The following is a 27865-nucleotide window of genomic DNA, read 5'->3' as shown; positions in this document are numbered from 1 at the left end:
GAACTATATAAAATGGGTATCAATAAATGTATTCACTAAAAAAACCCCAAACACACAAAAAAGTGGAGGCACAGCCGACCTCAAGCCTTCATAGGGCGGAGCACGCGCCCCGAGCCCGGAGCGGGCGCCGTCCGCCCGATGCGCGGAGCGGCCGGCAGGTGGCGCCCAGCAGTGGGCTGCCTCCCCGCGAGGCCTGGGCCCAGGTGCACTGGAAGGGGCGGAGGTAACCAGAAGCGGGCAGACGGAGGCCGCTCCGCGGTCTCCACCCCTTCAGCGCTGCGCTCGCTACGAGCGTGCCGGGAGAGGACGCGAGCGGCTGTGCCAGCTGCGTTCCGAGCTCGGGCCCCGCTGCTGCTTCTCCTCCAAGCGCCGGGCGTCCCCGCCGCGCTCAGTCCGAAGTCGGCCACCATGGAGGCGCAGGCACGAGGTGAGTGGTCGCCGACCGCCCTGAGGGTCAGGCCCTGGGGAGCGTAAAGGCCCTTTCCTTGCATCACCTAACTTTGCTCCCGGACCGAGCGGATGGGTGACCGCTCCACACGTCCGCAACTCTGCACCTACCCGCGCCTGCGGGGCAATTCCTGCTCCCCAAACTCAGGATTTGCTGTGGGGCTGGGGACCAGTGAAGGACGCATGAAGTGCAGAGGACCCTCCGCAGGGAATGCGCCAGCGGAAGGCTCTACTTCTTTCCCAGCCCGTCGCCCACACGCTTCCGAACCTCGTGGGCGCCCAAAGGACCTGTTGGGCAGGGACCGGAGTCCGCGTTTCGTTCCCTTTTCCCTGCGGGGAGTTGGGGGGAGCGCGACCCGTCCTGCCCTGAGCGGTGGGCTCGCGTCCCGCGGCTCCCAAGTCCCGGGCTGAGCGCGGCGCGCGCCGCGGCGGTGCTTCCGCGGGGACCCGGCTCTCCCGGCTACGCGAGGGGTTTGCAGGTCCGGGACCTGCCTTCCGAGGCCGGGAGAGCATTACCGCCCGCTGATCTTCAGCAGCTCGACACGGGTGTCCTTGTTTCCCACGGTCGGGAGCGACCTCTGCCTCCCCAGGCGCGCAGGGCCGCCGGCCACGGTCTGGCTGCCACGCTCCCAGCTCCTGGGGTCGCCCGCTCGAGGAGCCCGAGACCGCTTCACCAAGGGCAGCCTGGTGTCTTGGGGTCACACACGGACGAGGGTTAGGGAATCCCGAAGGAACCGTACAAGAGTGGAAGTAAGTGGTCGGTGGAAAGAAACAGAGGTGGGCGGAGGTGAAGCAGGAGACTGGTAGGAAGGACACGGACTCTGGAGTCTGTCTTGGGAGCAACGCCAAGAAGGGATGGGGGGCAGAGTTCAGCCTTTAAAACAATCACCACCACCTTTCTAACACACTGCGGGAAATCCTGTGAAGGCTTTTTAAAATAAATAAAAAACCCGGTTTAAAAAAAAAAAAAAAAAGGAAGCAGAGGTTCATGCCCGTATGTGCTCGCCCTTTAGAGGCCTAAGCGTCCTGCGTGTGAGCGACTTGGCAGATACTTGGGCCTGGAGCCACCCAACAGGTTTGCTGCCAGGATTACGATGGTCTGAACAGTACAAACCATCCTCTTTCTTAACCATCAGCCAAGATCCTGTGCATAAAGCTGCCACTTCCAGTATTTTTTTCCCCACTCTCTAAATAGGAAAGGAGAATTCAACCAAGGGTTGTTGGTCAGATTCAAAAGCAGAAGTCAGGTTGGAGGCCTTCACTCCTAAGCTGAAGCAGGTGGAAACAAGGCTGGAGCTTTCCAACCTGCTTTGCAGATTAGAATCATTTGCAGTCTTAAATACAGGCCCTGGCAGATTCCAGACCAATCAAATTGGAATCTCTGGGGCCTGGGCATGGCTATATTTGAAATCTTCCCAGGTGAATCTGTTACTCAGTGAGGTTGGAGAAAAACTACAGCAGATAGGAAACATTCATCAGGTTTCTGAAACTACAGGTTGGACCCACTAGTGTTATTCATTTGCTTTACTTGAGAAATATACTTAACAAATACTCCAGTGCTTTCCTTGGCCAAGCACTGTGCTAGGAGGAACAAACACGGCCTTGATCTCTGCTTCATGAAATTTACAGTAGAGGAAGAGATGGACATTAATTTGATAGTTATTTGATAAGTAAAATGTAAAATTGCAATCATCTTAATGATAAGAAGAGGGCCACAGTGTAGCAAGAGCCTGAAATATCTCCCGGCCTAGTAGGTGATAATCAAACCAGCAGAGTTTGTTTACTGTGTCCCTGTTTCTGCTCTTCGTGCTTTACATGTGTTGACTCATTTCTTCTTCACAACAGTCTCATGAGCTAGGTAGTGTTGTCCTTCCCGTTCTCCAGAAAGGAAACAGGTCAAAGATGTAAATTTCTTGTAACATCAAGTTCAAGATCTTCTTGCCCCTTGGCACGTTTCTCTGGCTAAATGAATTGCCTCTTAGATTCTAAGAGAGTCCCGTGATTTCCTAAATGCAAGTTTCTATCCTCAACACCGTTTATTTTAGAATTATCTAGAGTGGGGATGGCTTCTCTTTCGCCTCTTGATCTGGAGAAAAGCAAAACTGAGTGACGTTAAGTGGTAAGCTGCTGATAAGATATCCCCATGTACTTTGCAGGGGACCACCCCCCCACAAATGCTATGGATATGATTTGCTCACATCGCTCCATAAATGCAGCAGCGGGTCCTAGAAACGTTTCCCTAAGTGAAATGCTGCAGATATGTTCTTTGACTTTGGTAGAAGGTAAAACACAGAAGTGGGGTTAGGAGCTTAGCCATTCCACGAAGAGGGCCTGGAGAACAGTATGCAGTGAGAGGCCCACAGGAGGCCAACGTTGCCAGTTGTTTTCCTGGTAGTAGAGAATTTGCTTTCATAAAAATGATATATTAGAAAGAGAATTTATTTAGGAATGTAGCATTTTCCTGAAACATATGGCAGTCCTTTAAAGTAAAAAGTTCCTGATCTTTTTGAACTACCTTTCAATATTTCGTTACTCTAGGAAATAACTTTTTGTCTTTCCCATTGTCTTCAATGTTAAAAGGCAAAATTTCACTTAACACTTGTATATATTCAGATTAATAATTGTATTAGTGTCCTATAATTGCTGTAACAAATTACTGCAAATTTAGTGGCTTAAAACAACAGAAATGTTTTCTCTCACAGTTTGGAGGCTAGAAGTCCAAAGTCACTATCACTGGACCAAAATTAAGATGTCAGCAAGGCTTCGATCCCTCTGGATGGTCTAAGGAATAATTTTTCCTTACCTCTTCCAGCTACTGGTGGCTGTTGGTATTCTTTGGCTGCATCTTTCCAGTCTCTGCCTTTGTGGTCATATTGCCTTCTCTTCTGTCTGCCAGATCTCCCTCTGTCTCTCTTTTAAGAATGCTTGTGATTTCATTTAGAGCTCCCCTGGATAATCCAAGATAATCTCCCCATCCCAAAATACTTAACTTCATCACATCTGCAAAGACCCTTTTCCCATATAAGGTAACATTTAGAGGTTCCAGGGATTGGGACCTGATATCTTTGGGTGCCATTATTCAGCCAAATTACAGTAACTATTTATTATATTCAGACATTCTGCTCAGAAGGATTCTCAGAAGTCCATGAATGACATAAAGTAATAAACATCAGATTAATCCTGTTTGCAGATTCCATTAAAGTGAAAATGTCATATTTACCTTACTTTCTACTTTGCTCACAGGACATTTATTTGCACTCATCTTGTTCCAGGAAGAACTCAGGGCAGTTTATACAGATATATGAAACACAGCAAGGTAATGTAAATTAGAAATAGATGAAAGAAAACAAACCAGGATAAGAACAGAAAATGAAGCAAGGAATGAGCTCTAGAAAAATGAATACAGTTATATCCTTTTTATTAATATTCCATGAAAACAAATTCTTGCTTTGTAAACAAGGCATGTTATTTTTTTTACAAAACAGTAAAATAATCCCTTCTCTCCTAAATAGCAACAGGTCAAGTCTCTTATATTGTAGGGATCAGATTACCCAAGGAAAAAAAATCTGTTTTCCACATTTCAGGGCATATAATCATAAACCTCAAACTGTGGAAGCTAGGTATTACACATTTTGATTAATGACTTTTGAAAATATTATGAAGAGCATACTTAGTGTCTTCAAAGCTACCTTCTATTGTTTTATTTTCCCTCTAAATAAAAGTTTTAAAGTAATCAGTGATGTTTATATAAGATAAAATCCATCATTTGCAACAAATCATGTACTATTGTTGCAATTAACATTCTCATAAAATGGAGTCATAACAAATCATAGATATTATAGTATATTGGAACCACAAATCATAGATATTATAGTATATTGGAACCTATTTTGAATTGCATTCCCTAATATACACCTTGTTTTCTTGATACCCTTGGTAGGCAGAATCTGAGAAGTTGCTTCAAAAAACTTATAAGCAAAAGAGTCCATTTTTCTGGCCAGTCATAAGATTTGGTACTTAGGGAGCTAAGTAAATAATAAATAAGTATTGATACTTTGACAAATAATGATTTGTCAAATAAATATTTCAACAAATATTTATTGATTACTATAGTAATAACAAATATTCAACAAGCACTTACTGTTGAGAGGTAGCAGGGAATAGTGGTTAAGATTTCAGAATCAAGTCAAACTGCTTGTATTTTGATCCTACCATTGTCACTTATTAACATGACCCTGAAAAATGTATTTGATCTCTCTGGGCCTTGATTTCCCCATACATAAAGTGAGGAAAACAATAACAGCTATCTCATAGGATTGTAATGAGGATTTAACGAGTTAATATATGCAAAGTGCTTAAAACGGTACCTGACACTTCGTAAGTACTCTATAAACATTTGCTGATGTTTTTAGTAGCATGTGCCAAGAACTTTACATGCATTATCTTATTGAATCCTTTAATGACACCATGGGATAGATACTATTACTTTTTAAAAATTATTTATTTATTTATTTATTTATTTATTTATTTATGGCTGTGTTGGGTCTTCGTTTCTGTGCAAGGGCTTTCTCTAGTTGCGGCAAGTGGGGGCCACTCTTCATCGCGGTGCGCGGGTCTCTCACTATCGCTGCCTCTCTGGTTGCGGAGCACAGGCTCCAGACACGCAGGCTCAGTAATTGTGGCTCACGGGCTTAGTTGCTCCGCGGCATGTGGGATCTTCCCAGACCAGGGCTCGAACCCGTGTCCCCTGCATTGGCAGGCAGATTCTCAACCACTGCGCCACCAGGGAAGCCCGATACTATTACTTTTAACTCATTTTATAAACAGGGAAAACTGAAGGTCAGAAAAATTCAGTGAGGAAGGCAGAATTCAGTTGCAAGTCCATCTGAGTCCAGAGTGTAAGCTCCACCACTATACTACACCATTTCTCAGTATATGATGGGCAGTATATGCCAACGGGAAGCAAAGATGTGTTTGATTGACATGGGTCATCTTTCCAGGGAGGGCAACCAAGAAGAGTCATTCCTATGGGTAATGGCACATAGAACTAACTAGATGATATATTTCCATCTCATTGGGACTTTTTGAGTATTACAGTACTCATTAGAACTAATTCACATTGAGGGTGATAAAAACAATAATACTGTATTGTTTTTTTAAAGTGCCAGATACCATGCTATTATGCACTTAAAAAAAATCATGTTATTACTAAATACAACAAAGTCAAGAGAAAGGTAATGTTATTTTCGTTTTACAGATGAAGAAACTAAATGACAGAGTAGTTACACAACTTCCTTTAATTCATAGGTCTTGGATGTGTTGGAGCCCAGATTTGGAATCAGAGAGTTTGACTCCACACTTTGGGATTTTACTAATATTCTATACCATCTCCTAAGTTGGTGTGTATAAGTGGTCAGTGTGCAAAGTTAAAAATAATAGATTTTTCTTGACGTTCTGTATGGTCAAGGGGGGGTTAAAAGGGCAGAATTTAACCATACTATCCATTGCATATATGGGCAGCGTCTAGGTCTGGGAATATGACCCAGAATAGCTGAGGTCTGCAAGAATTAGCCCCATATTATGGCAAGTTGGGGTAGGGGTGCTTATGTAGAAACAGCTTGCTGTTCTAGTTCTGTTTTCAAGATGGGAAATTCTGTAAAATCACAGGCCATGTGATTCTTAGAACCAGTACGGAATTTTATCAGCAGCTGCAAGGAAAAGCCAGTTCAAAGGTGGAATGGTTCAAATATGTTATTCCACTTCGTGTTCATCTATATCTCGTAATCTCAAGACTTTAAAATAAATAAAAGACATAGGATCTACATGCTTGTCTCCAGAAAGTAGGGTCTGTACACTCTAGATGCCCACTAAAAGGACTCATCTCAATGAATACCCAAAAAAGAAAGATTTTTATAGTCTCATGAGTATTATAATTACTTGTTTACCCCGATATGTTTTAATTTAACCGTCTCCCAGCATGTTAGCAGAATACCTACTTTAAGAAGGTACCTAGTGGAAAAAATTGAATCGTCAGAGGGTTTGCCCTTAAGCTACTGTAGCAATCTCTGTGTTAAATTTTTGTGGTCTAAAATGGCAATTGAAACAAACTTATGGTTACCAAGGGGGAAAGAGGGGGAAGGGATAAACTGGGAGATTGAGATTGACATATACACACTGCTATATATAAGATAGATAACTAATAAGGACCTATTGTATAGCACAGGGAACTCTTCTTAATACTCTGTAATGACCTATATAGGAAAAGAATCTAAAAAAGGGTGGATATATGTATATGTATAACTGATTCACTTTGCTGTACAGCAGAAACTAACACAACATTGTAAATCAACTCTACTCCAGTAAAAATTAATTTTTAAAAATGGCAATTGAAGAAAAGAGGGTGGCAGTCCCAGGCATCAGCCTGGCTTGCTCTCCGTGTATGTGGGCGTTCATCATTACTGCAGTTTTGGAAGGTCCCCAGCAACACTTTGAAGCCACCTTTTAAACTTATGGAGTTAGGATGCATAAGAACACGTAAAGGATGACCCCAATCTGTGGATTTTCCAGCCTGTCATTCTACTTTTCATTGAATATTTTAGAAATGAAGTGTAACTTATTTAAAATCTATGCATTAAATTAAGAATCATTATTCATGCACCAGGGAAGGCAGTAGGACATTTTAATGAATTTGAGTTGGCTAAATGAAAGCTTTGGGTCTTCAAGGAAAGATGAATTTTAAATAGTTTCTCACAGTGTGAGTCGTTTATAAGTGTTACATTTTGATGCAGAGGGTGTGAAATTCCCAGAATAAAACCACAAATCTCCAAGAGTACCCCTTCATCACCACCATATTGCTTCTTTCTCAAAAGACAAAAATCTGACACTTGACTATTTGTGCTATAGCCAAATGATGTACCACACACTGAAAACCTGTGTATATGTTACACCTTATCTCCAGACTTATCCATGGTTATTTGCACCATACACAAATTACATTTTCCCTGCTGTGTATCTGAAACATAGAATCCTCCAAGCCCTTGGAAATTGCAAAATGCAATTTTCTTATAATTAGACACCTCTTTTGTCAATCAATAGCAAGAGCACCTTGTCAAGAATCCTGGAAGCAGAACTGATTCATTCAAAAGAAAAAGATAACTAGGGATTGGGGATGGTGAGAAGGGATCTCTTCAGATTTCTCAGTTTCAGAGTCTTTGGCTGTTGGATATTTGTTTGTTTTTCACTGATTTTCCCCCCTGCACATGAATGAGCTGAGAGTAGCAATAATGAGAGCAGGAAAGAAAATTGTTTATAAGTATTTCCAACATTCAGGGTTTCAAAATGGATTCATTTCTACATGAAGATATCATGGAAAGATGGTTCCCTTACTTAAGAGTTAGGACAGGCCAGGAGGAAGTTGAAGTCTTTGGCCTCATTATTCCTCTTTTGACACCCCAGGTCTCCATCTGGAAATTTCAAGATATTCATTCTTCCTGCAAAGTTTATTTCAAGTGTTTGGAAGGTTCTTATAAGCACTCACCTACTTCTATTTTCCTCATTCCATGAAGGACATTACTGACAAGGAAAATATCTATTTATTGTGGGCCTACTGTGTGCCAGGCATGGTTGCAGTCATTTATGAGATGTCCCATCAGGTTCCCATAGTCCACTCTCAATGACACTGTCCCTGAAAGAAGGAAGCTTATTCTGAGCATTAGGACTTGCGTTTTTTTCACTGTGACAGAGAATGTATACAGATAAGAGAGATAAGATGCATAGATACAATGTATAGAGATCAGAACACACATGCAGAAATTTTTTGAAATATGATCTTGCTATTTTGATAAAATCTGCATGTGAAGACGTAAGGGGAGTGTATCCACCAGCCAGAAGGCAAGTGGTTACTTCATGGCAGTGCTCAACGCATATGCTTTACAGATTCTCTTGCATGCAGGAGAAGGGCTGAGACCCAGGCCCCTCCTTTCGAGCAAGGGTTTTGTCCTCCACAAGGGAGAAAGGCCCTTGTACTTACAAATAAAAAATCCAATACATTTGAAAAGCAAATCTCGTATTGGAAAAGAAAGGGAGGTCGGTTGAGTAACAGTAAAAAACAGCGGTAAAACACACATCTGAAAAGAGATTCAGATATACATTTGAAAAGAATTGGAATCACAATATTGCCCACACCACATTGACTTAAGTTCTTTGATTATGTATGTTATGGGATTGCTGACTTCCCTCATTAAGAGAACTGGACAAACAATAGTGGTATTAGCACTAACATTTTATAATCTACTATCCCAAATCTTACAATTAGATACAAATATAACTTTTTTTGACCTTTGCTACTGTAGAGAAAAAACCCATTTATATTTAGTGTCATCCCACATGTTGTGTACTTACAGTTAAATATGCTTGTTTGCAATGACCCAGGAATTCACAACATGTAAAAGTACAAAAACTACCTCCTGTAGAGATCTGACGTCAGGAAAAAAAGAACTTGATGCCAGTGTTTTGCTTGGCCCTCTCTTCCCCGATGACGCCCTGTGCCTGCCTCTGCAGAGTTGCCTTCCTCAGATTTTTGTCTGTTCTTCTTAGTTCTTCCTCAAGGCTGAGGGAAAGTAAATATTTTGGATTAATGTAATGGGACCTGTTATACAGAGTGGAGTTATAATGGTCCCATGTAATTGCTTTGAATTTGGGTTCTCTTTGAGGAAAGAGAAAATTAGCTCTTTCTCTTTAAAAAAAAAAAAATCCAGTGGTCAGTCCTCCGACCGTCCTCATCCTAGTTGACCTACCAGCATCTCTTGGCGCAGTTGTTCATTCCCTCCTCCCTGGAGCACTTTGTTCTCTTGGTTTCCAGGATGCCAAGCACTTTTCCCCCCTCCTTCTTCGCAAGCCCCTCCTCAGTTTCCTTTGCCTTCTATCTGCACTCGCTCTCTTGGTGAGCTCCTCGTGACTTGTGCTTTTAAATTCCATCCATACACCAACAGACCAACAACTCCCAAATTTATTTTTCCAGCCTGGACCTGGCCCCTCACCTTCAGCCTACTCACTTACTATGTCTGCATGAATGTCTAATAAAATCTTGAACTTAACATGTCTAACATTGAATTTCTGATCTTCTTCCTCTGAAATAACCCTAGTATCCCAATATCTCCCAAAGTTATTGCCATCTCAGCTAATGGCAACTCCATTTCAAACATGGAAGCCCAAAACCTATCCCAGGAAAGGTTTTTGTTTTGGGGTCCGCCCCCATCATATCCATATCCCATTTGCAGTCTGTCATGCCAGCTCTACTTTCACAATATATTGAGAGCAGAACAGCTTCCCACCCTCTCTGCTGACCGTGCCTTGGTCCAGGCCGCCATTATTTCTCACCTGAGTTTCTGCAGGAGTTTCCTAGCTGGTCTCCCTGCTTGGGCCCTGGCCTGTCTTCAGTCTATTCCCAACATAGTAACGAGAGTGATCATCTCAAAACAGGTAGTATCATGCCATTCCTCCCTTTAGAACTCTGCAGTAACTCCTCCTTTCACTAAGAATAAAGAGTACGGTCCTTACTGTGGGCACAAGGGTGCCACGTGATTCCCCTTCCTCCTCGTTATTTCCCCGACCTTATCTCCTAATGCTCTCCTTCGGAATTCCCTTTGCTGCTTCTTCAGAGCCTTTCAACTTACTAATCCTTCTGCCTCAGAAACTCTCCCTCAGCTACCTTCCTGGCTTGAGTCCTCGTCCTCGTTTCCAGCCAGTGTTACCCTTAGTCCTGGCAACTGGGCCCCTGTTGTCAGGAGACAGTTCTCTGTCGGTCTCTCAAGTTTCTGCACAACTGGTCTTGTGAGCAAAGGCATTCACAGCTAATTTTCCCTTGACTCTCTTTTCAAGGAGGTTTTGCATAGCAGGCAGCCTTGGAAGACAGAGATTGTCTCCCTTAGGGGCAGGTAGATTTGCCATCCAAGATAATAAAGATCAGGACTCCCTCTGGACCCCATGTCGTGCAGATTTGCTAGCAGCCCCTGTACAAAATCAGAGCATCCTAATGTCGGTGTTACTCTCGGAAACACGTCCCACTGTGTAATCAGGCAACACCTGGCCCTCAGCACGTCACCTTGTGGAATTAGGGCTCAGGGAACTGGTGCAATGATGTTACTATGGCTACTGCTATTGTTGTGAGTAATACATTTTCTTTTTTCTGTGACCCAGGAGTCTTGTATCTTCTGCCAACATCTATGAAACTGGCAGGCTAATTTGTTTGCTTGCAAGTGGGGCGAAATCCAACACTTCACAATTCTTGACACCTTTCCTGAGCCATTAACTTTAGAGGACCCCATTTTAGCCTTCTGTGTGAGCCTTGTCTGGAATGAATAGTCTATAGACCCACCTAGAACCTATGCCTCCTCTTCTAGACCGAGCTCTAGGTACCCGGGACTCCAGAATTCTCTGCCCAAACAGCCCTCAGTGTGTTACCAGGCTTGCCTTTGCCTTCCATGAGCAGACCATGCTGCCAGCGTGAACATTCTTCATCCTGAGAGATGACAGAGCTGGCTGCGCTTGGAGTTGGCAGTGGGAGTCGCTTGGACATACAGGCTAGGGTACTGGTTGTCAAAGTGCGATCCCTTGACCAGCATCATGGGCTTCACCTGGGAACTTGTTAGAAATGCAAATTCTTAAGCCCCACTCTCGACCTACTGAATCAGAGACTTTGGAGGCGAGCCATCTGTGTTTTAAAATGCCCTCCCAATGATTCTGATGCACACTCTGTTTGAGAGTTCCGATATAAACTCACTGGGCTAGGTTTCCCCATGCACGTGCACAGGAGCCCCCGTTTGTGCTTGTGGTGGACAGACCTCTAGGTGACCCCCAGTGATGAATGATTTCCAGTTTTCATACCCCTGTATGATCCTTCCACCGAGATTTCAGGCAGGACCTGTGACTCGCTTCTAATAGCATGTGACAGACATGATGGGATGTTATCCTTTGATTATGTTACTTTAATAACACTCTGTCTTAGCAGACTGGAGTTGAGACTGTCCTGGTGGGTTGATGAAGGAAGCAGCTGTGTTAGACAAGCTCACGTGACCAGGAACTTTGGGCAGCTTCTAGAAACTGGGTGTTTTCTAGGACCTGAGGAGGGCAGCAAAAACCTAAGGCCTTCTGCTCTGTAGATGCCAGGAAATTATTCTGCCAACAACCTGAGTGAGACTTGAAGTGGATTCTCTCCAGTCAAACTTCTAGATGAGAGCGCTGGGCTTCCCTGGTGGCACAGTGGTTAAGAATCCACCTGCCAGTGCAGGGGACACGGGTTCGAGCCCTGGTCTGGGAAGATCCCACATGCCGCAGAGCAACTAGGCCCGTGCGCCACAACTACCGAACCTGCGCTCTAGAGCCCGTGCTCCACGACAAGAGAGGCCACCGCAATGAGAAGCCCGCGCACCGCAACGAAGAGTAGCCCCTGCTCGCCGCAACTAGAGAAAGCCCGCGCACAGCAACAAAGACCCAACGCAGCCAAAAATAAATAAATAATTAATTAAAAAAAAAAAAAAGAAGGAGAGTGCAGTGTGGCTGACACCTGGGTTACAGCTTACTGCCCTGTGAGACCCTGAAAGAGGACCCAGCCAAGCTGTGCCCAGGTTTCTGACCCACAGAAACTCAGAGATAATAGAAGCGTGTCATTTGGAGCAGCTGACTTCATGGTAAACATGCATGTGGCAGTTGGTAGCTAACATGGTGCAGGGTGTCTGTGGGAAGAAAGGACAGGCTGTGTGCCTCCTTTGCGCTCTTGCCGTGGGCCCTGCAAAGGTTAGTGATGATCGTGTCCTGGCCTCTCTACATAACACTTCACCTTACACCCTCACCACTCACGCGCACAGAGACACTTACTATTGATATTTCCCTAACCTGCTTTCTGTTTCTCTTTTTAGCCGCTATTCCCCTCACATACTATATATTTTACCTAATGTATTTTTTTCCCTTGGCTTTTCCTACCCCTCCTAAAAGTATGTTCCCTGAGGCCAAAATATTTTACTGTGTTCGTCACTGCTCAATCTCCAATACCTAGAGCTTACACATAATAGGGATTCAATCAATATTTATTAAATGAATGAAGCAAGCTACAATCTTTTTGAGAGTACTGGTTCCATGTTAATGCTCCACTGAAATCAACTGGCTCTTTCTATTGACTTAGCTCAGTATTGGATAATTGCATGAATTGTAAAAAATGAATGTGAAGAAAATAGTTTGAAGCATAGTAGTTAAATAAATGAAAAAATGTGTTCCATTCCCTGCGACTTCCCCCATAAAAAGAACAAACTGACCCAGGGTTTGCCATTCTTGCAAGACCAGAGTCCATCTAGCAGTATCACCATGAAATGTAACCCTTACTTTCTATCAGCAGGCCTCTTCTTTTTCTGTGGCAGACTGGCGGCTGTGCAGTCGGTTTGTAGATGTGATCATATGCTCACAGAAGGAATCCAGGAGGAAGAGAGAGTCCGGCTTCCCCACTGGTCTGTGCCCCATTTTCTTCTCTCCCTTCCCTTAATTACCAGGCTGTGCCAGCTCAGTCATTTGCCCCAAAGGACTCTCCGCTTTGAGTCAGGCACATAGTCCAAAAGATATCTATAGAGAGGCCTGGCTGTTTTCCCCAATATAAATCTACATTTTTCCCTGGGTAGATGCTTTCTGTTGTTTCTGTCATCTGTCTCTTGATCAAACCCTTTTGGGAGGCAATCTGATGTAGAGAGAGGGCACTGGCCTGGGAGCCCGGAGACTTGTGTCTGGTCTCGGCTTTGTCATCATTATGACTCACCTCTCAGGTCTGTTTGCTCACCTCTTACCTGAGGAGTTGGATCAGATGTCCTTTGAGGTCCTGACTAGCTCGTTCTTGAAAGGCTCATTCAAGTTCTTTTATCCGTGTTGCTTTCTAAAAATAAAAAAGATGTGTATGTATCTGTGTATGTACATATGTACACATACAAGTGTGTGTGTATGTTTATATATGTAAAGCTGCTGTTCCTATATATGTAAAACAACCATAATGGAACTATGCTTGCTTCCATTTCTATATGGAAAGTTTGCGGTCAAGTTAGGTATTTTCATTTCCTAACGTAATTCCTAAGATTTTAGTCTGGATACTGGTACTTCTCATTTAGAGATTGACTGTACACCCACATAAGCTGTTTCTCCAGGCTGAGAAGATGAGTGCGGTCATGTGGGGAGAAGTCAGGAGGAAGAAATAGAAGAAAGATAAAGGTTCTGTCAGATAAAGGGACTCTAGCCTAGTGGTGGAGAGCACAGATGTTGTCACAGAGATTTGGATTCGTGTCCCAGTTCAGTCATTTTTTGGTTGTGTGACCTTTAACTTAACCAAGTCTCAGTTTGGTCATCTGCAGAACGGTGAGAGTTGTGGCCACCCAGGGGGTTTGGTGGTGACTGAGGGAGATGATGTCCGGGAGGCACTGGGGATGGCGCTTGGGTACTATTACGGTAATTACAAGGAAAGGTGAGATTTATTTATTAAACAAATGTCATTTCTCTGTGAGCTTACCACCCTATTTTTATTGAAGCAGTTAGGTGTCAAGTTACTATGTTTAATGCATTCTTTTATCAGAAAATTCTTTGGATGTGGTACACCACCTACCACAGGATTAAATATAGCTCTCTGGAGCTAAGGAAAGATGAGTAGGTTGAAGATAGAAATAAGTATATAAGTTGATGGAATTTGGACATCTGGCCAGCATGCAAAGTTCTTTTCTGAAGTATAAATTTTACCTACTAAAGCACACTGCAATTTTGCTAACAAGAGGATATTTTATTTAATTTTTATCTTTATAAATTCATTTATTTATTCATTTTTGGCTGCGTTGGGTCTTCGTTGCTGGTGCGGGCTTTCTCTAGTTGCAGTGAGCGGGGGCTACTCTTCGTTGTGGTGCTCAGGCTTCTCGTGGTGGCTTCTCTTGTTGTGGAGCACGGGCTCTAGGTGTACGGGCTTCAGTAGTTGTGGCACACAAGCTCAGTAGTTGTGGCTCGCGGGCTCAGTAGTTGTGGCTCGTGGGCTCTAGAGTGCAGGCTCAGTAGTTGTGGCGCACTGGCTTAGTTGCTCCGCAGCATGTGGGATCTTCCTGGACCAGGGCTCGAACCCATGTCCCCTGTATTGGCAGGCGGATTCTTAACCACTGTGCCCCCAGGGAAGTCCCAAGAGGATATTTTAAATGATTGCTCTTTGGGTCCTTCTTTATTTACTTGGGTAAAAGCTTAGAGATACGCAGGCATAACAAAGCAATGTTCATCGTTTGGACACGTTTTGAGGACGAACAGGTTAAATTTTTTGCTTTCATTTCCATTGCTTCTCTCATAATAATTTAATAAATCATCGGGGTGGTGGGGAGCGCTGGCAGTGGTTATCTTTTCAGTTAGCTGATCTTAGTTCTGATCTTTCGTGGCTTGGGTGTTGATTATTACAGTGCAGCCTTGCTGAAGGAATGCAGAGCCCGTGGAGCAAGGTGTGTATTCCGGATGGCGGGCCTTGGAAGATCCCGGTTTCTGTTGCTTAGCAGCATGCTTGAGATTTCTGAGTATTCTGTAAAGCTCCTAATGACAAATGCAGATTTCTGCTCTTGCTATTTCAGATGTTTCAAAAAATAAGTAATGCACAAATGAAAGCTATTTATGTATAAATATAAGTATAAATATAAATATATAAAACCCCATCACAATCTATTCCCTTTACTCTACCTTCTTTTTCTTCATAGCACTATGGCATGTTATACTACGCATAACTATTTGTCTTCATTTTCTCCCAACTATCATTTAAACTCCTTGAGGGCAGGGGCTTTGTCTCCTTTATTACCATATCCCCAGTGTCCAGAGCAATGACTGGTCCATGGAAAGCACTCTGTAAATATTTGTGGAGGAAACGAATGAATGAATGAATAGTACTGAGTGGATAATGTCTTATATAACCCCGGCAGGGTGTAATAGGGGATGAACATTTCAACTTTTATAAGAAATGAATAGTTTTAAAAAATTTTTATTATAACTTCTCATGAAAGCTCTCCAAATTAAAGAAGTGCTAGAGTGATAGTAAGAATTCTCAGTATTCTTTCATTGTCACAGAATGTTTCCAAGATTGAAATGCTGAAGAAGATATTAAGCTTAGGTGTTGGGGAATGTCGACATAAAAATAGAAGCTGGGGTAGAACTAAGTTGCTCCTCTTAAGAAAACGAGAGTGAGAGGGCTGTGGAGAGGGTAAGGGAGAAATATGGGAAGCAAGGAGGGAAGGACCCACAAAGAGTGAGCCTTAGCAGGACAAAAAGAAATACAGCAGGAGAGAAGAAGAAATGCCTGGAGGCTGTGGAGAGAAACTTAGGACAAGAGATGCTTCTAATGGTGCTTTCCCAGGAAATGCTATCATCACCTCTTAGTTTCCCCTGTGATATCTTTATTCAGTATAGAATTTCACATTTTTTTTCATAGAGTTTTGTTCATGAGACAGCTCAAAAGAGAAGAGGTCATTGGACACCTGATATATATTTTCCAAACAAAGAAATAGATATTCAGTTTCTCCCAATCTCCATTAAGCAAATATTGAGCAAATACTTAATAGTCTTCAGTATGAGATATGCAAATGAACCGTGTGCTTTGGGTGCCCAGGTTTTTCTGACTGTCCTGGGGCGGAGGGTCCAACAGGGCAGAGGAGGGACGAGAAGGAGAGACTGCCGCCCAGTCCCGAGGAGATGCTTTACCCGAGCAGCTGATTTTCAGTGCAGTCGAAAACCTCGGATCAGCAAACCTGTTCAAACTATTTTAACTGGACAAATGAAAATCTCATTTATAGAAATAAAAGCTACAATAATTTGGTAGCATTTTCTTCTGTAATGTGCATGTGACCTGCTCTGCTTTCTATTCTGTAGAGATTTATGAGAAAATATGTCCATATTCTTAGGTCCACTATTCTGCATGTTGCAAGAAGTTACTGAACTTGAAAAACACTTATTTCCTTCCCTGAATGTGCCACCTCCCCCAAGTCTTTGCTGATAACCTGTGAGGGTTTGAAATATTGATGAATATGAGTCCATTTTTCTCCCATTTTCACTGACCTTTCACTGGAGAGTATTTTTAGCTTTGCTAAATTTGAGAATTTAGGGAAGAGGAAATCTCTTACAGAAATATCAGGTTATGTGGGTATTCTTTCTGTTTCATAGAACTCAAGATGAATTCTGTAAAATGAATACTTGAATCATGATTAGCCTTTATACTAATAAAGTAGTACAGTATAAGGTCATTTTAAAATAAGCTCCCAAGAAATAACTGTGTAATGTAAAAGCATATCCTTCTTCCAAAATCTAATCTTAATACAAATAGATGTATTAATTTTGATAATCAAGTGTTTGTTTAGGTCCTGTGTAAATACTACCATTGTGCTATTAAAATATCTCTGGCATCCTAGCAGATACAGTAAAGGTTGCTACTAACACATTAGATTTTTGAGCTATGAGATGTATTCATCAACGCACTGGTGAAGTGCTCTCTTGACCGCACTGGCTGGCTTGCTCATCATTGGACATTTTCCTGTCCCTTCGTTTTCCAAGCCCTTTCTACTTTCCCATGTTAGACCCTTCGCTCAGGTGGTTTTGTCCACCTGGAATGCTGGTTCCTCTCACTTCGACTTGTCAGATCCCATCCAGCTACTAATGAACTTCTGATCTTCTCCCTGGAGGTAATCCCCCTCTTCTGTCAACTTCCATGGCATTTGGAATCTGTTTTATGTCCTTAAGGGGCAGCATCATAATTTAGAGTTGGGAGGGACTAATAAATGATCTCATACAGTCTCCTCATTTTGTGGATGAAAACACTCCAAGAGATCTGGGGTGGGGATGGGGGTGTTGACCCAGGCTAGTTTCTTATAAGTGGAAACACTAGAACAGAACACGGGTTTCCTTCCTGCCTCGCAGCCCTGTGATCCTGTCACGTGCAGCCTTCCACCTTCTGCAGCACATTGTGGTGATTTGTTCCTATGTCTTGTTGAAAAGACTATTTAGAGGTTTATTTTTTCATTTAAACGTTAACATTTTATTCATTACAGTCAGATTCAGAAAACTTACACTCTTAAGTTCAGCTTGCAAGTCTTATTCTATTTATAAAATTAGCAAATGCTAATAATTACTCTTAAAGGAACTTTGAATAGTATGACAGTCAAATAGTATGATGTACAAATTTAGCTGATATAGTCAATTTCATATTTGAGTACTTCAGTTTTCTAGTTGACATCCTTCCCAATTACTTAAATCTCGTAAATCTAAAAATTAAATATGTAAATATAGTAAATCTAAAATTCTCTTGAATGTTCTAATATTACTTACAAATTTAGTAAGATTTCCACTTAAAAGTCACATTTAAATCAATTTCCTAATTAAACACTTAAAATTGTAATTCTAAACCTGATCGTCTCTCAATAGACGAAATTCTCTCAAACATAATATAAAATACCGAATACTCAGATGTCTTCCCACAAGTACCCCAGTTCTGTGGCTTTGGTTTTATTCATTTTTTCATTCATTCATTTCTTCGTGCAATAATTATCTAAAATATTTACACCTGAAACTAATATAATGTTATAAACCTATTTTACCTCAATAAAAAAAAGAAATCTAAAAAATAAATGAATAAATAAATAAAATATCTATGTGCCAAGACATCGTTCTAGACTCCAGAAAAACACAAGCAAACAAAATGAAAATTTCTGCCCTCAGGAAGTTCATGTTCTAGGGAAGAGGCAAATAGTAAACAACATAAATTAATTGAAGGTGTAGTATACTAGTTGTTGGTCAGTGCTAAAGAAAACAGTAAAGTGATGAAGGCGGTGGGTGGAGTGATGGTTGTAGATGATTCTGCCTCTCTCTGGGATTGATAACGCTGCACAGAGCCTTTAACTGAGCTTACTTTCCAGAAGAGAGATGTGGCTTTCTGGGTACACTTGAAGTTGCACAAGGAGAAGAGATGTGGGTTGGGACGCTGCCTGCATTCCCAGTATTGCCTGCATTCCCAGTCACCAGTATTCACTGGTGACCCTGGTGAATACTCTGAACTTATAATTGCTGTGTCCACAACTCTGTGAATTCTAAAGGGAAACCTGCAGCCCCACATCACTTGATTGGATTTCGTTATTTCTTTGCCTCTTACAAAATATAAACATTATTTTCACCCAACCTTAAAGACCTTTGATGTACCTCTGAAATCCTTCATATTCTTCAGACCGCTCAATCTTAACAGACGGACCTGACTGCATTCCAGGCACCCTTCATGGTTCTCTCCTGCAATTTGGACACAGCTTCCCCAGTCGCTTGCCTGATCAACGTTAACTCTCCAGGCAACAGTGAACTTGAAGAGGAAAAACACTGTGCCTTAGCTCTGTTCCGTTTCTTGTTTATCGCTGTGTTCTGTAGAACACAGAGGATTACCCAAGTAGACCCTTAGAACACAGAGGATTACCCAAGTAGACCCTGTTGCTTAACGCAGTAAGTATAGTGCTGCTCAAAGAAAGACAGGGTAGTCCCACTCAGCCTCCGGGGTGAAGGCAATTGCTCAGCGGCTGGACTCCCTGAAGTGTGAATAAGAATTATAATAATCCCCACAAGCCTCAAAGACCTTTGTTAACTAAGAACCACTATAGGAATGCTAATTTTCCATGGTATTCGTGGTTGAATGTTTGTTTTGTAAACCCCTCAAAGCACTTCACAAGCAGATCGTCTTTTTCCCTTTCTGTTTAGGCTTTAGGATAATGCGAGTTGTACTATTGTTTTGTTTTTACAATGCTGATAATTTTATTGTATCGTATATATTTAAGGCACAAGTTTTTTTTCCACAGGATAGCTTCAATGTGGCAGAATGATCTTTCATTTCTTTCTTTTCGGTGGTACTAACTTCTTTTTTCTAGTCCTTCAATTTACTTACTCTGAATGCCAGCGACCTTTTTTTGGACAGAAATGCTGAGAAGGCAGCTCTTATTTGAAGTGAGTCTTTTCTGCTCTCGTGCATGATGGCATTGTTTGAGCATTCTAAGAAAAAATCGGAAATGGTTTTTAAGAGGGCTGTGTTGCTCTGGGGAGCAGCTTCTTAGAGGCAATCTGGTTAAGGGAGAAAGCCGTTTCGACAAGGAAAGTCACTTTCTACCTGGTGTCTGAGTGCACCTGAATCCACCACCAGGCAGAACTCTGATACCATCCCGATACTACCTTTTCATTACCTCTAATCCATAGCTCTGGTTTTTGCTGTTCTTCTGTTGACGCTCTATCATGTGAATAATTGTTCTACTCAGAGTCTTGGTGAATCATCAGATGTCTCAGTTTCTTCTCTGTCTTTTCATAACTGCTGTACAAGCCCTATTTTATTTTTGTGTAATTATTATTTCATCATATATGATGTCGTAAGCCAATTCGACTCTGTTATGGAGTGAAGGTGGAAGGGAGGGAAGGAAGGAAAAGAAAAGCAGGCTTGTATTATTAAGAGTTCAAAGATAGACATTTGAAAGTGAGTCTTTTCCCAGTTACCTACCATCTGCTATGGTTAATTGGGCAGTTAGTGCCAAGCAAGGTTTATAACTTTTCTAAATTGAGCAAAATTTCACTTTAACTTTGAAGGTCGTGACATTACTGACAAATTAGAATTTGCAAATTAAATGTGATACATAATTTTTAAATAAATAAATAAATTCAGCATATGTGTGTGTTGTGTATTCAGCTTTTCTTTATCAGAGAATATAAAGGAGAGTGTGAATTACCCTGTTCTGTAGAATTCAACTTATAATTGAAAACATGAGTGGGACTGTTTAACATCTATATAAAACACTGTTTCCTGGTTTTTCTAATGATACATTCAGGTATCAAAAATGTTTTCTATTTACTTGCTCAAAGTTCTTTTAAATAAAGAAACAGAATCCCACCAGTTTCCAGCTCTGGTGGCCCACAGAATGGCAGCCAAATGACTTGCTATTACCATAGCCCTTTATACTTGCTGAATGCTATTCAGTACATCTAATTGTGACTATTCACAGTACTTTCTGGTAGTGCGGAAGGAGGCTGGCTGGCGTTGCTCTTGTGCAGGTTACAAAGCTAGAACCAGAAGAGGGGAAACAATGATGGCTTAAAGTAATCTTAGAAGTTGGGTTCAAGCCCACTGTTTGTTTTTCTCTTTAAGATTTAGAAAGGGTAAAGAATCTGATGGCAGTGAACCAAGTAGTGAATATGATGTCAAATTGATTGATTTATATACTGTAGTGATTAATTGGTAGCAATGAGGTAGCAAACCTGATAATACGTGATCTAAATGATTAGCATAAGTAACAATGCCAAGACCAAAATTCAGGAAGACTAAGAGGTTGTAATATAAGACCTTCAGGAGGATTTAGGAATAAACAAGAGAACTACATAACAGACCTATCTAAGAGAATCAAGAAGCATATCAGCCACAGTACAAAAAGAGCTAACCATTGGGGACTTCAGCGATAGTGTCGAGGCAGACCAGCTATTTTACCTGATTATGTACATGCTATTTTCTAGAGAAAAAAGAGAGGAAACCAAACTGAGATTTAACGAGCATCATGGGATTTAAATATCAGACTAAGAATAGTTATAGGATTTGAGTGTTTTCCACTAGCACTGAGGACAGAACTAGATAGAGGCATATGTTGTTTTGTGATAACATTTGTTTACTGACAAGCATTTCCTGAACATCTTCTGGGCTCTGAGTAATGTATAGATTCTGGGATACAGTGATGAACTAGGAGGGATGCTAAAATGTGTCAGCACAGATAATGAGCATCCAGGCTTGATCTGTTTCCCTTGATGTGGTATGAGCCATAGATCTCTGGACAATTTCTCTCTTCTCTCAGTTTGTCAAAGGAGAGCTGGAGTGAGTTGTTATTAGATGGTGCACTGATTTCAGGGTCTGAGGAGTCTCTAGGACATTACAGAGATTCTGGGGCAGTTGGCTTTCATTCGGAAAGTTGAGTTTGGACTGCCCCTCTCCTGGTGGCTCCTACCTAGATCACCCCTTCGGGGCAGCTCTTATGGGCAAGGCTAACTCTAGGACGCTTCTGACTTTTGGGAGGCACTGCTATGCTCCTCTGCAGCTGTACTTTCTAGAAACCAGTTAAGCATGTAATGACCAAGAGTCCCTAGGAAGGCAGATAGGCATAGATGCTGAGTCAATGCTGGGAGGACTTTATTAAGCCAATAGTTGTAAATGTGTGTTACTTGGCTGGATATCGTACAAAGCGGTTTAAACAGCATCTAAGGCAGATGTACAAAGCACATAGAGGCACAGGGGAAGTACGTAAACCCTGAACAAACGCACAGCGCTGTGTCATTTTTTTTTCCTAGTTTTATTTTTTTTAACATCTTTATTGGAGTATAATTGCTTTACAATGGTGTGTTAGTTTGTGCTTTATAACAAAGCGAATCAGCTATACATATACATATATCCCCATATCTCCTCCCTCTTGCGTCTCCCTCCCACCCTCCTTATCCCTCCCCTCTAGGTGGTCACAAAGCACCGAGCTGATCTCCCTGTGCTATGCGACTGCTTCCCACCAGCTATCTAAGCACAAGTTGTTTTTCAGGATTCATGAGCTGAAGTCGTGAGCAAAGTGTAGGCTTACGCTTTTAGCTCCGTGAGGTGGAGAGCAGTGAGGAGAGGATTGCCTGCCGAGGGGGTGGTTCTCAGAGGTGGCTGAAGGTAGAAATGGAGGGAACCTGCCATTTGGATGGATGATGACATTCCAGGCTCTGGGTGCAGCTTCTTAAAGGAGCCTTTGCTTTTGGAGTACAAGGAAAGAAGAAGACATTAAATTAATTTGGCTGAGAACAGCTGAGGGAGTCAGGATGTTATGAGCACTGGCTGGGCTGTCAGACGTCATCATCCCTACCATTTCCTCACCTCTGGACCCTGGACCACTGCTCAGAGCATTGCCATATAAGATCCCATTTCATGTTCACCGAAACATAGCTAAGCAGTAGGTGACAGCATCTTCATTTTGCAGATTAGTAAATGGAGGCCTGGAGAGTTTAATTTGCACACCAAGTACTCAAAAAATTACTGTGTGTGTGTGTGCGTGTATGTGTGTGTGTTTATATACCACGTTGGAATACACACACGGTGGGGATTAAGAATGCAAGGCATGTTATTTTGAGTACTTCATGCCAATCACTGCGTTATAAACTCTGAGGACAGCCAAAGAGACAACTTCCCCTTCTTTGAGGAATTTCCAATAGAACCAATCCTTATACAATAAACAAAAATGAAAAGAAAATAGGAATGAAAAATGGGAATGAAAGCAGCATTGAAGGTGCATATACAACACTGAAGCATCCAGAAGGTTCAAGGTGGCCAGCCTGGGTCAGAACTATATAGGAGAACTTCTTGGAGGAGTGAGCTTGGAGCTAGGTTTTGTAGTTAGGAATGATAGGATATAAGTATTTGAAAGAAGCACAGATGGATGAAGAGTGCCTACTGAAGGGCCTTGAACAGAAGCACGGGTTGATGTTGTTGGTATTTGTATGACTCCACTGGAAGATCGTAAGGGAAGGACGTTTAATGAAAACAATGAACAAAGCATCACTGGATTGTATGAGAATGAAATTGGAAAATATTTATAAAACCTGTGAAACTTGTGAAGGTGACTATAGAACAATGAGCCAGGGATCAAGTTTTAGTAGTTGTTTTTCCTGCAGAGCCCAATCCCTGGCAACTTGGTTGACACTCAAATGTTGATTAAATGTAAATAAATAATGATAGTGATTGGGAATGTGTAATATGAGCTAAATAAGGAGTCTTGACATAGAAGAGACATACTGAAAGGGAAACTTTGTCTTAAACCAAATGTACTCAATTATTATCTCAGTAAAATCTGGGAGTCCTTTGGGTAGGAAGGGGGCGTGTCATTTAGAGTCCAACGGCAGAGGACAGAATGCACCCATCCATTTTAAACAGGAAGGAATTTGTTACAGAGCCCTGTTAAAAGGCCGCAGAATCATAGTGGCCAAAGGAGTAGACTCCAGACTCAGCTCTCAGGAACAACTCTTAAAGCTACTCCCAGAACTGGGGCCCCATATTGCTGCTGCCACAGCTACTATTAAGAAGCATTTGGAATCAGGAAGCCACTGCCATCGGGACCTGCTGCCACCAAGCTGCCGTTCCTGCCATTGGCTCCAGAGCTACACCTGCTCCTGTCTGCATCAGCAAAATGAATGGCTCACGTCATGAAGCTGGTGGGGGGCAAACACTGGGACCTCAGCCGCAGAAAGCCGATGCCTTCAAGACTGTGCTTGGCTGCAGGAACAGCAGAAATGGCTGAAGTGAGTCTTCTACCTCTCTGCTCTCACAGATCTCCTGGGAAAACCTCTGGCTGACCAAACCAAAGTCACATGAGGCCCTCCGGCGTCATCCAAGGAGGCCAGCTTCTGGGACTTTGCAGTAGAGGTGGACGTATCCACAGAGAGAAGAATGCAAATTCTCGCCTTACAGGGACACAAAGGAGGAAGTGATGTAGGATTAATGTATCTGGAAGGAAGCAATAGTTGGCTTTGTATAAGATAGCCAACATTTGATTTTGTCTGATGACTAGTATTAGGCACTTTGTTTTCAGAAGATTTTAGTACAACTATTTGTGAAGGAAAGGCAACAACTTATAGAATTGAGAAGAGTAGTAGAAATTTCAAATTAACAAGAGAAAAAGGAATGAACAAAAAGTCTACTAAGCCAGCAAAATAACAAAGAAAAAAAGAGGAGAAAACAAACTAAATCGTAATTATAAAATTAAAAAAGTCAAGTATACCACTGTTACATTACAATGTAAAAGATCTAAATAAAGAGACTGTTGGGATAAAAATAAAAATATGGAGAAAAGTTGCTACAAGAAATATACTTAAGCAATATTTTTTAAGGTTGAGGGAAGAAGGGGATTGGCAAAAATATACAAGGCAAAGAGCAAACTAAAAGCATGAGGAACAATATTTGTATTGGAAGGAAAGCACAAAACAATAAAAAGAGTCACACTTTGTGATGTCATAATCTTCTATGCCCAAATGGCAGAGCAACTAGAAATGCATAATCAAAAGCTATCACAATTGCCTGGAGAACTGTTTAATAATTCAGTTTTATAGTGATGTATTTTAACGAGGAGATAGTAGATAATAGGTAAAGACAAAAGGGCCTTGGGTGATCCAATTAAATTGACTTAATAGGATATATTATGGAACTTTCTATAGAACTTCATGTTCTTTCCCTAACTCTCTTGGTGCCATGAAACATGGGGAAAGTTGGTGAAGTACTTGGCCCAAAAAAGAGCTTAAAAATTTCAGAAAACCTTTTACAGACCACATACTTTTTTAATGTTGAAAATGAGGAATTTATTACATGCTCCGACAGTAACATTGCCTTTTTAGCTTATGTGGAATGGGATTTATTTATTTATTTTTTACTTTATTGAAGTTTAGTTAATTAACAATGTTGTGTTAGTTTAAGGTGTACAGCAAAGTGATTCAGTTATACATTTATATTCTTTTTCAGATTCTTTTCCATTATAGATTATTACAAAATATTGAATATAGTTCCCTGTGCTTGTTGTTTATCTGTTTTATATATCATTGTGTGTATATGTTAATCCCAAACTCCTAATTTATCCCCCCCATCCTCCTTCATAACCATAAGTTTATTTTCTGTGAGTCTATTTCTGTTTTGTAAATAAGTTCATTTATGTCATTTTCTTAGATTCCACATATAAGTGATATCATATGATATTTGTCTGACTTACTTCACTTACTATGATAATTTCTAGGTCCATCCATGTTGCTGCAAATGGCATTATTTCATTCTTTTTGATGGCTGAGTAATATTCCACTGTATATATACACACCACATCTTCTTTATCCATTCATCTGTTGATGGACATTTAGGTTGCTTCCATGTCTTGGCTATTGTAAATAATGCTGTGAACATTGGGGTGCATATACCTTTTCGAATTAGAGTTTTCTGTGGATACACACCCAGGAACTGGGATTAGCAGGATCATATGGTAACTCTATTTTTAGTTTTTTAAGGAACCTCCATACTGTTCTCCATAGTAGCTGCACCAATTTACATTCCCACAACAGTGTAGGAGGGTTCCTTTTTCTCCACACCCTCTCCAGAATTTATTATTTGTAGACTTTTTAATGATGGCCATTCTGACAGATGTGAGGTGATACCTCATTTTAGTTTTGATTTGCATTTCTCTAATAATTGGTGGTACTGAGCATCTTTTCATGTGCCTGTTGGTCATCTGTATGTCTTCTTTGGAGAAATGGCTATTTAGGTCTTCTGTCCATTTTTTATTGGGTTGTTTGGTTTTTTTTTTTTTGATATTAAGCCGTATGAGCTGTTTGTATATTTTGGAACTTAATCCCTTGTCTGTAGCATCATTTGCAGATATTTTCTCCCTTTCCAATGGTTGTCTTTTTGTTTATGGTTTCCTTTGCTGTGCAAAAGCTTTTAAGTTTAATTAGGTCCCATTTGTTTATTTATGTTTTTATTTTCATTACTCTAGGAGGCGGATCCAATAAAACACTGCTGCGACTTATGGCAAAGAGTGTTCTGCCTATGTTTTCCTCTAAGAGTTTTATAGTATATGGTCTTACATTTAGGTCTCTAATCCATTTTGAGTTTATTTTTGTATATGGTGTTAGAGAATGTTCTGATTTCATTCTTTTATATGTAGATGTTCAGTTTTTCCAGCACCACTTATTGAAGAGACTGTGTTTTCTCCACTGTATATTCTTGCCCCCTTTGTCATAGATTAATTGACCATAGGTTCATTGGTTTATTTGGGGCTTTCTATCCTGTTCCATTGATCTATATGTCTGTTTTTGTGCCAGTACCATACTGTTTTGATTACTGCAGCTTTGTAGTATAGTGTGAAGTCAGGGAGTATGATCCCTCCAGCTCCATTCTTCTTTCTCAAGATTGTTTTGGCTATTCAGGGCCTTTTGTGTTTCCATACAGATTTAAAGTGTTTTTCTAGTTCTGTGAAAAATGCCATTGGTAATTTGTTAGGGATTGCATTGAATCTGTAGATTGCCTTGGGTAGTATGGTCATTTTACCAATATTGATTCTTCCAATCCAAGAACACGGTATATCTTTCCATCTATTTGTGTCATATTCAGTTTCTTTCATCAGCATCTTACAGTTTTCAGAGTACAGGTCTTTTGCCTCTTTAGGTAGGTTTATTCCTAGGTAGTTTATTCCTTTTGATGCGATGGTAAATGGGATTGTTTCCTTAATTTCTCTTTGTGACATTTTGTTGTTAGTGTATAACAGACCACATTTTTTATTGTCCAACGAAATTAGAAATACATATTAAAATATAACCCCAAATTTAAAAAAATTTCAAAATAAACATACTTGGGCCAAAGAAAAAATCAAAATGAATTCTGAACTGTCTAGAAAACAATGAAAAGGAAAACACTCCAAAATCTATGAGATACAAAGTAACCACAAATAATAGAAGTTAATACTTAAGAAACTAGAGAAAACACACTAAAAGAAGAGAGAATTTTAAAAGATAGAAACAGAAATGAATGAAAACAGCAACAACAAAAATAGTAGAAAGGGTAAATCAAAAGTTAATATTTGGAAAGATACATATCCCTTGAGACCCTATTTCCAGAGAAAAAGAGAGCAAAGTTAGAAGTAAAAAAAGAAACAAAACTAAAATATTGAAGAAATTTTAGAAGCTGAAGAATACCACATATAACTTTTTGGAAACTAAATTTTAAACCTAGAGCAGGGATCTGCAAACTTTTTCTTTTTCTTCCTTTTCTTTTATTGAGGTTACCTTGGTTTATAACATTATATAAGTTTCACGTGTACAACATTGTATTTCTACTTCTGTATACACTACAGTGTGCTCACCACGAAAATTTAGTTTCTATCCATCACCATACAGTTGACCCCCTTTACCCATTTCACCATCTGCCTCCCTCTTCCCCTCTGGTAATCACTATTCTGTATCTACATGTTTGTTTTGGTTTGTTCATTTATTTTGGTTTTTGCCTGTGAACTTTCTCTATAAAGGGACATATAGTAAATATTTTAGGTTTTGTAGGTCATACGGTCTCTGTCACATCTACTCTATTCTGTCACAGTAGCACCAAAGGAGCTACAAACATTATAAAAACAAATGGGCATGGCTATGATCCAATACAACTTTATTTACAGAAATGGACAATGGACCAGATTTGGCCTGCAAGCCATAGTTTGCTGACCCCTGAACCAGAGGAAGTATAGCAAAATATAAACTACCAAAATTAATCCAAGGAGAATTGAAAACTTTAATAGATTAATTGATAACTGTATTTCCTATAAGTCCATTTAAATTTCCAGTATAGATAAGA

At 40.9% G+C, this 27865-nt stretch overlaps 1 protein-coding gene across 4 annotated transcripts in view; it reads left to right on the top strand.

The window, feature by feature from the left end:
- The first annotated feature begins 214 nt into the window (after positions 1 to 214).
- TPD52L1 (TPD52 like 1) overlaps positions 215 to 27865 on the top strand; it is a 102585-nt gene continuing 74934 nt past the window's right edge. For all 4 annotated transcript variants that reach the window (XM_007190793.2, XM_007190792.2, XM_007190795.2 and 1 more), the window contains exon 1: positions 215 to 427. In XM_007190793.2, the coding sequence (XP_007190855.2) occupies positions 409 to 427 (19 nt within the window). In that variant the 5' untranslated portion in view covers positions 215 to 408. The remainder of the gene's footprint in view (positions 428 to 27865) is intronic.

This window comes from Balaenoptera acutorostrata, chromosome 14, assembly GCF_949987535.1.
Source record: "Balaenoptera acutorostrata chromosome 14, mBalAcu1.1, whole genome shotgun sequence".
In the NCBI taxonomy this organism is placed as follows: domain Eukaryota; kingdom Metazoa; phylum Chordata; class Mammalia; order Artiodactyla; family Balaenopteridae; genus Balaenoptera; species Balaenoptera acutorostrata.
The sequence above is the reverse complement of the archived record's forward strand: the minus strand, read 5'-3'. Positions and strand labels throughout refer to the sequence as shown.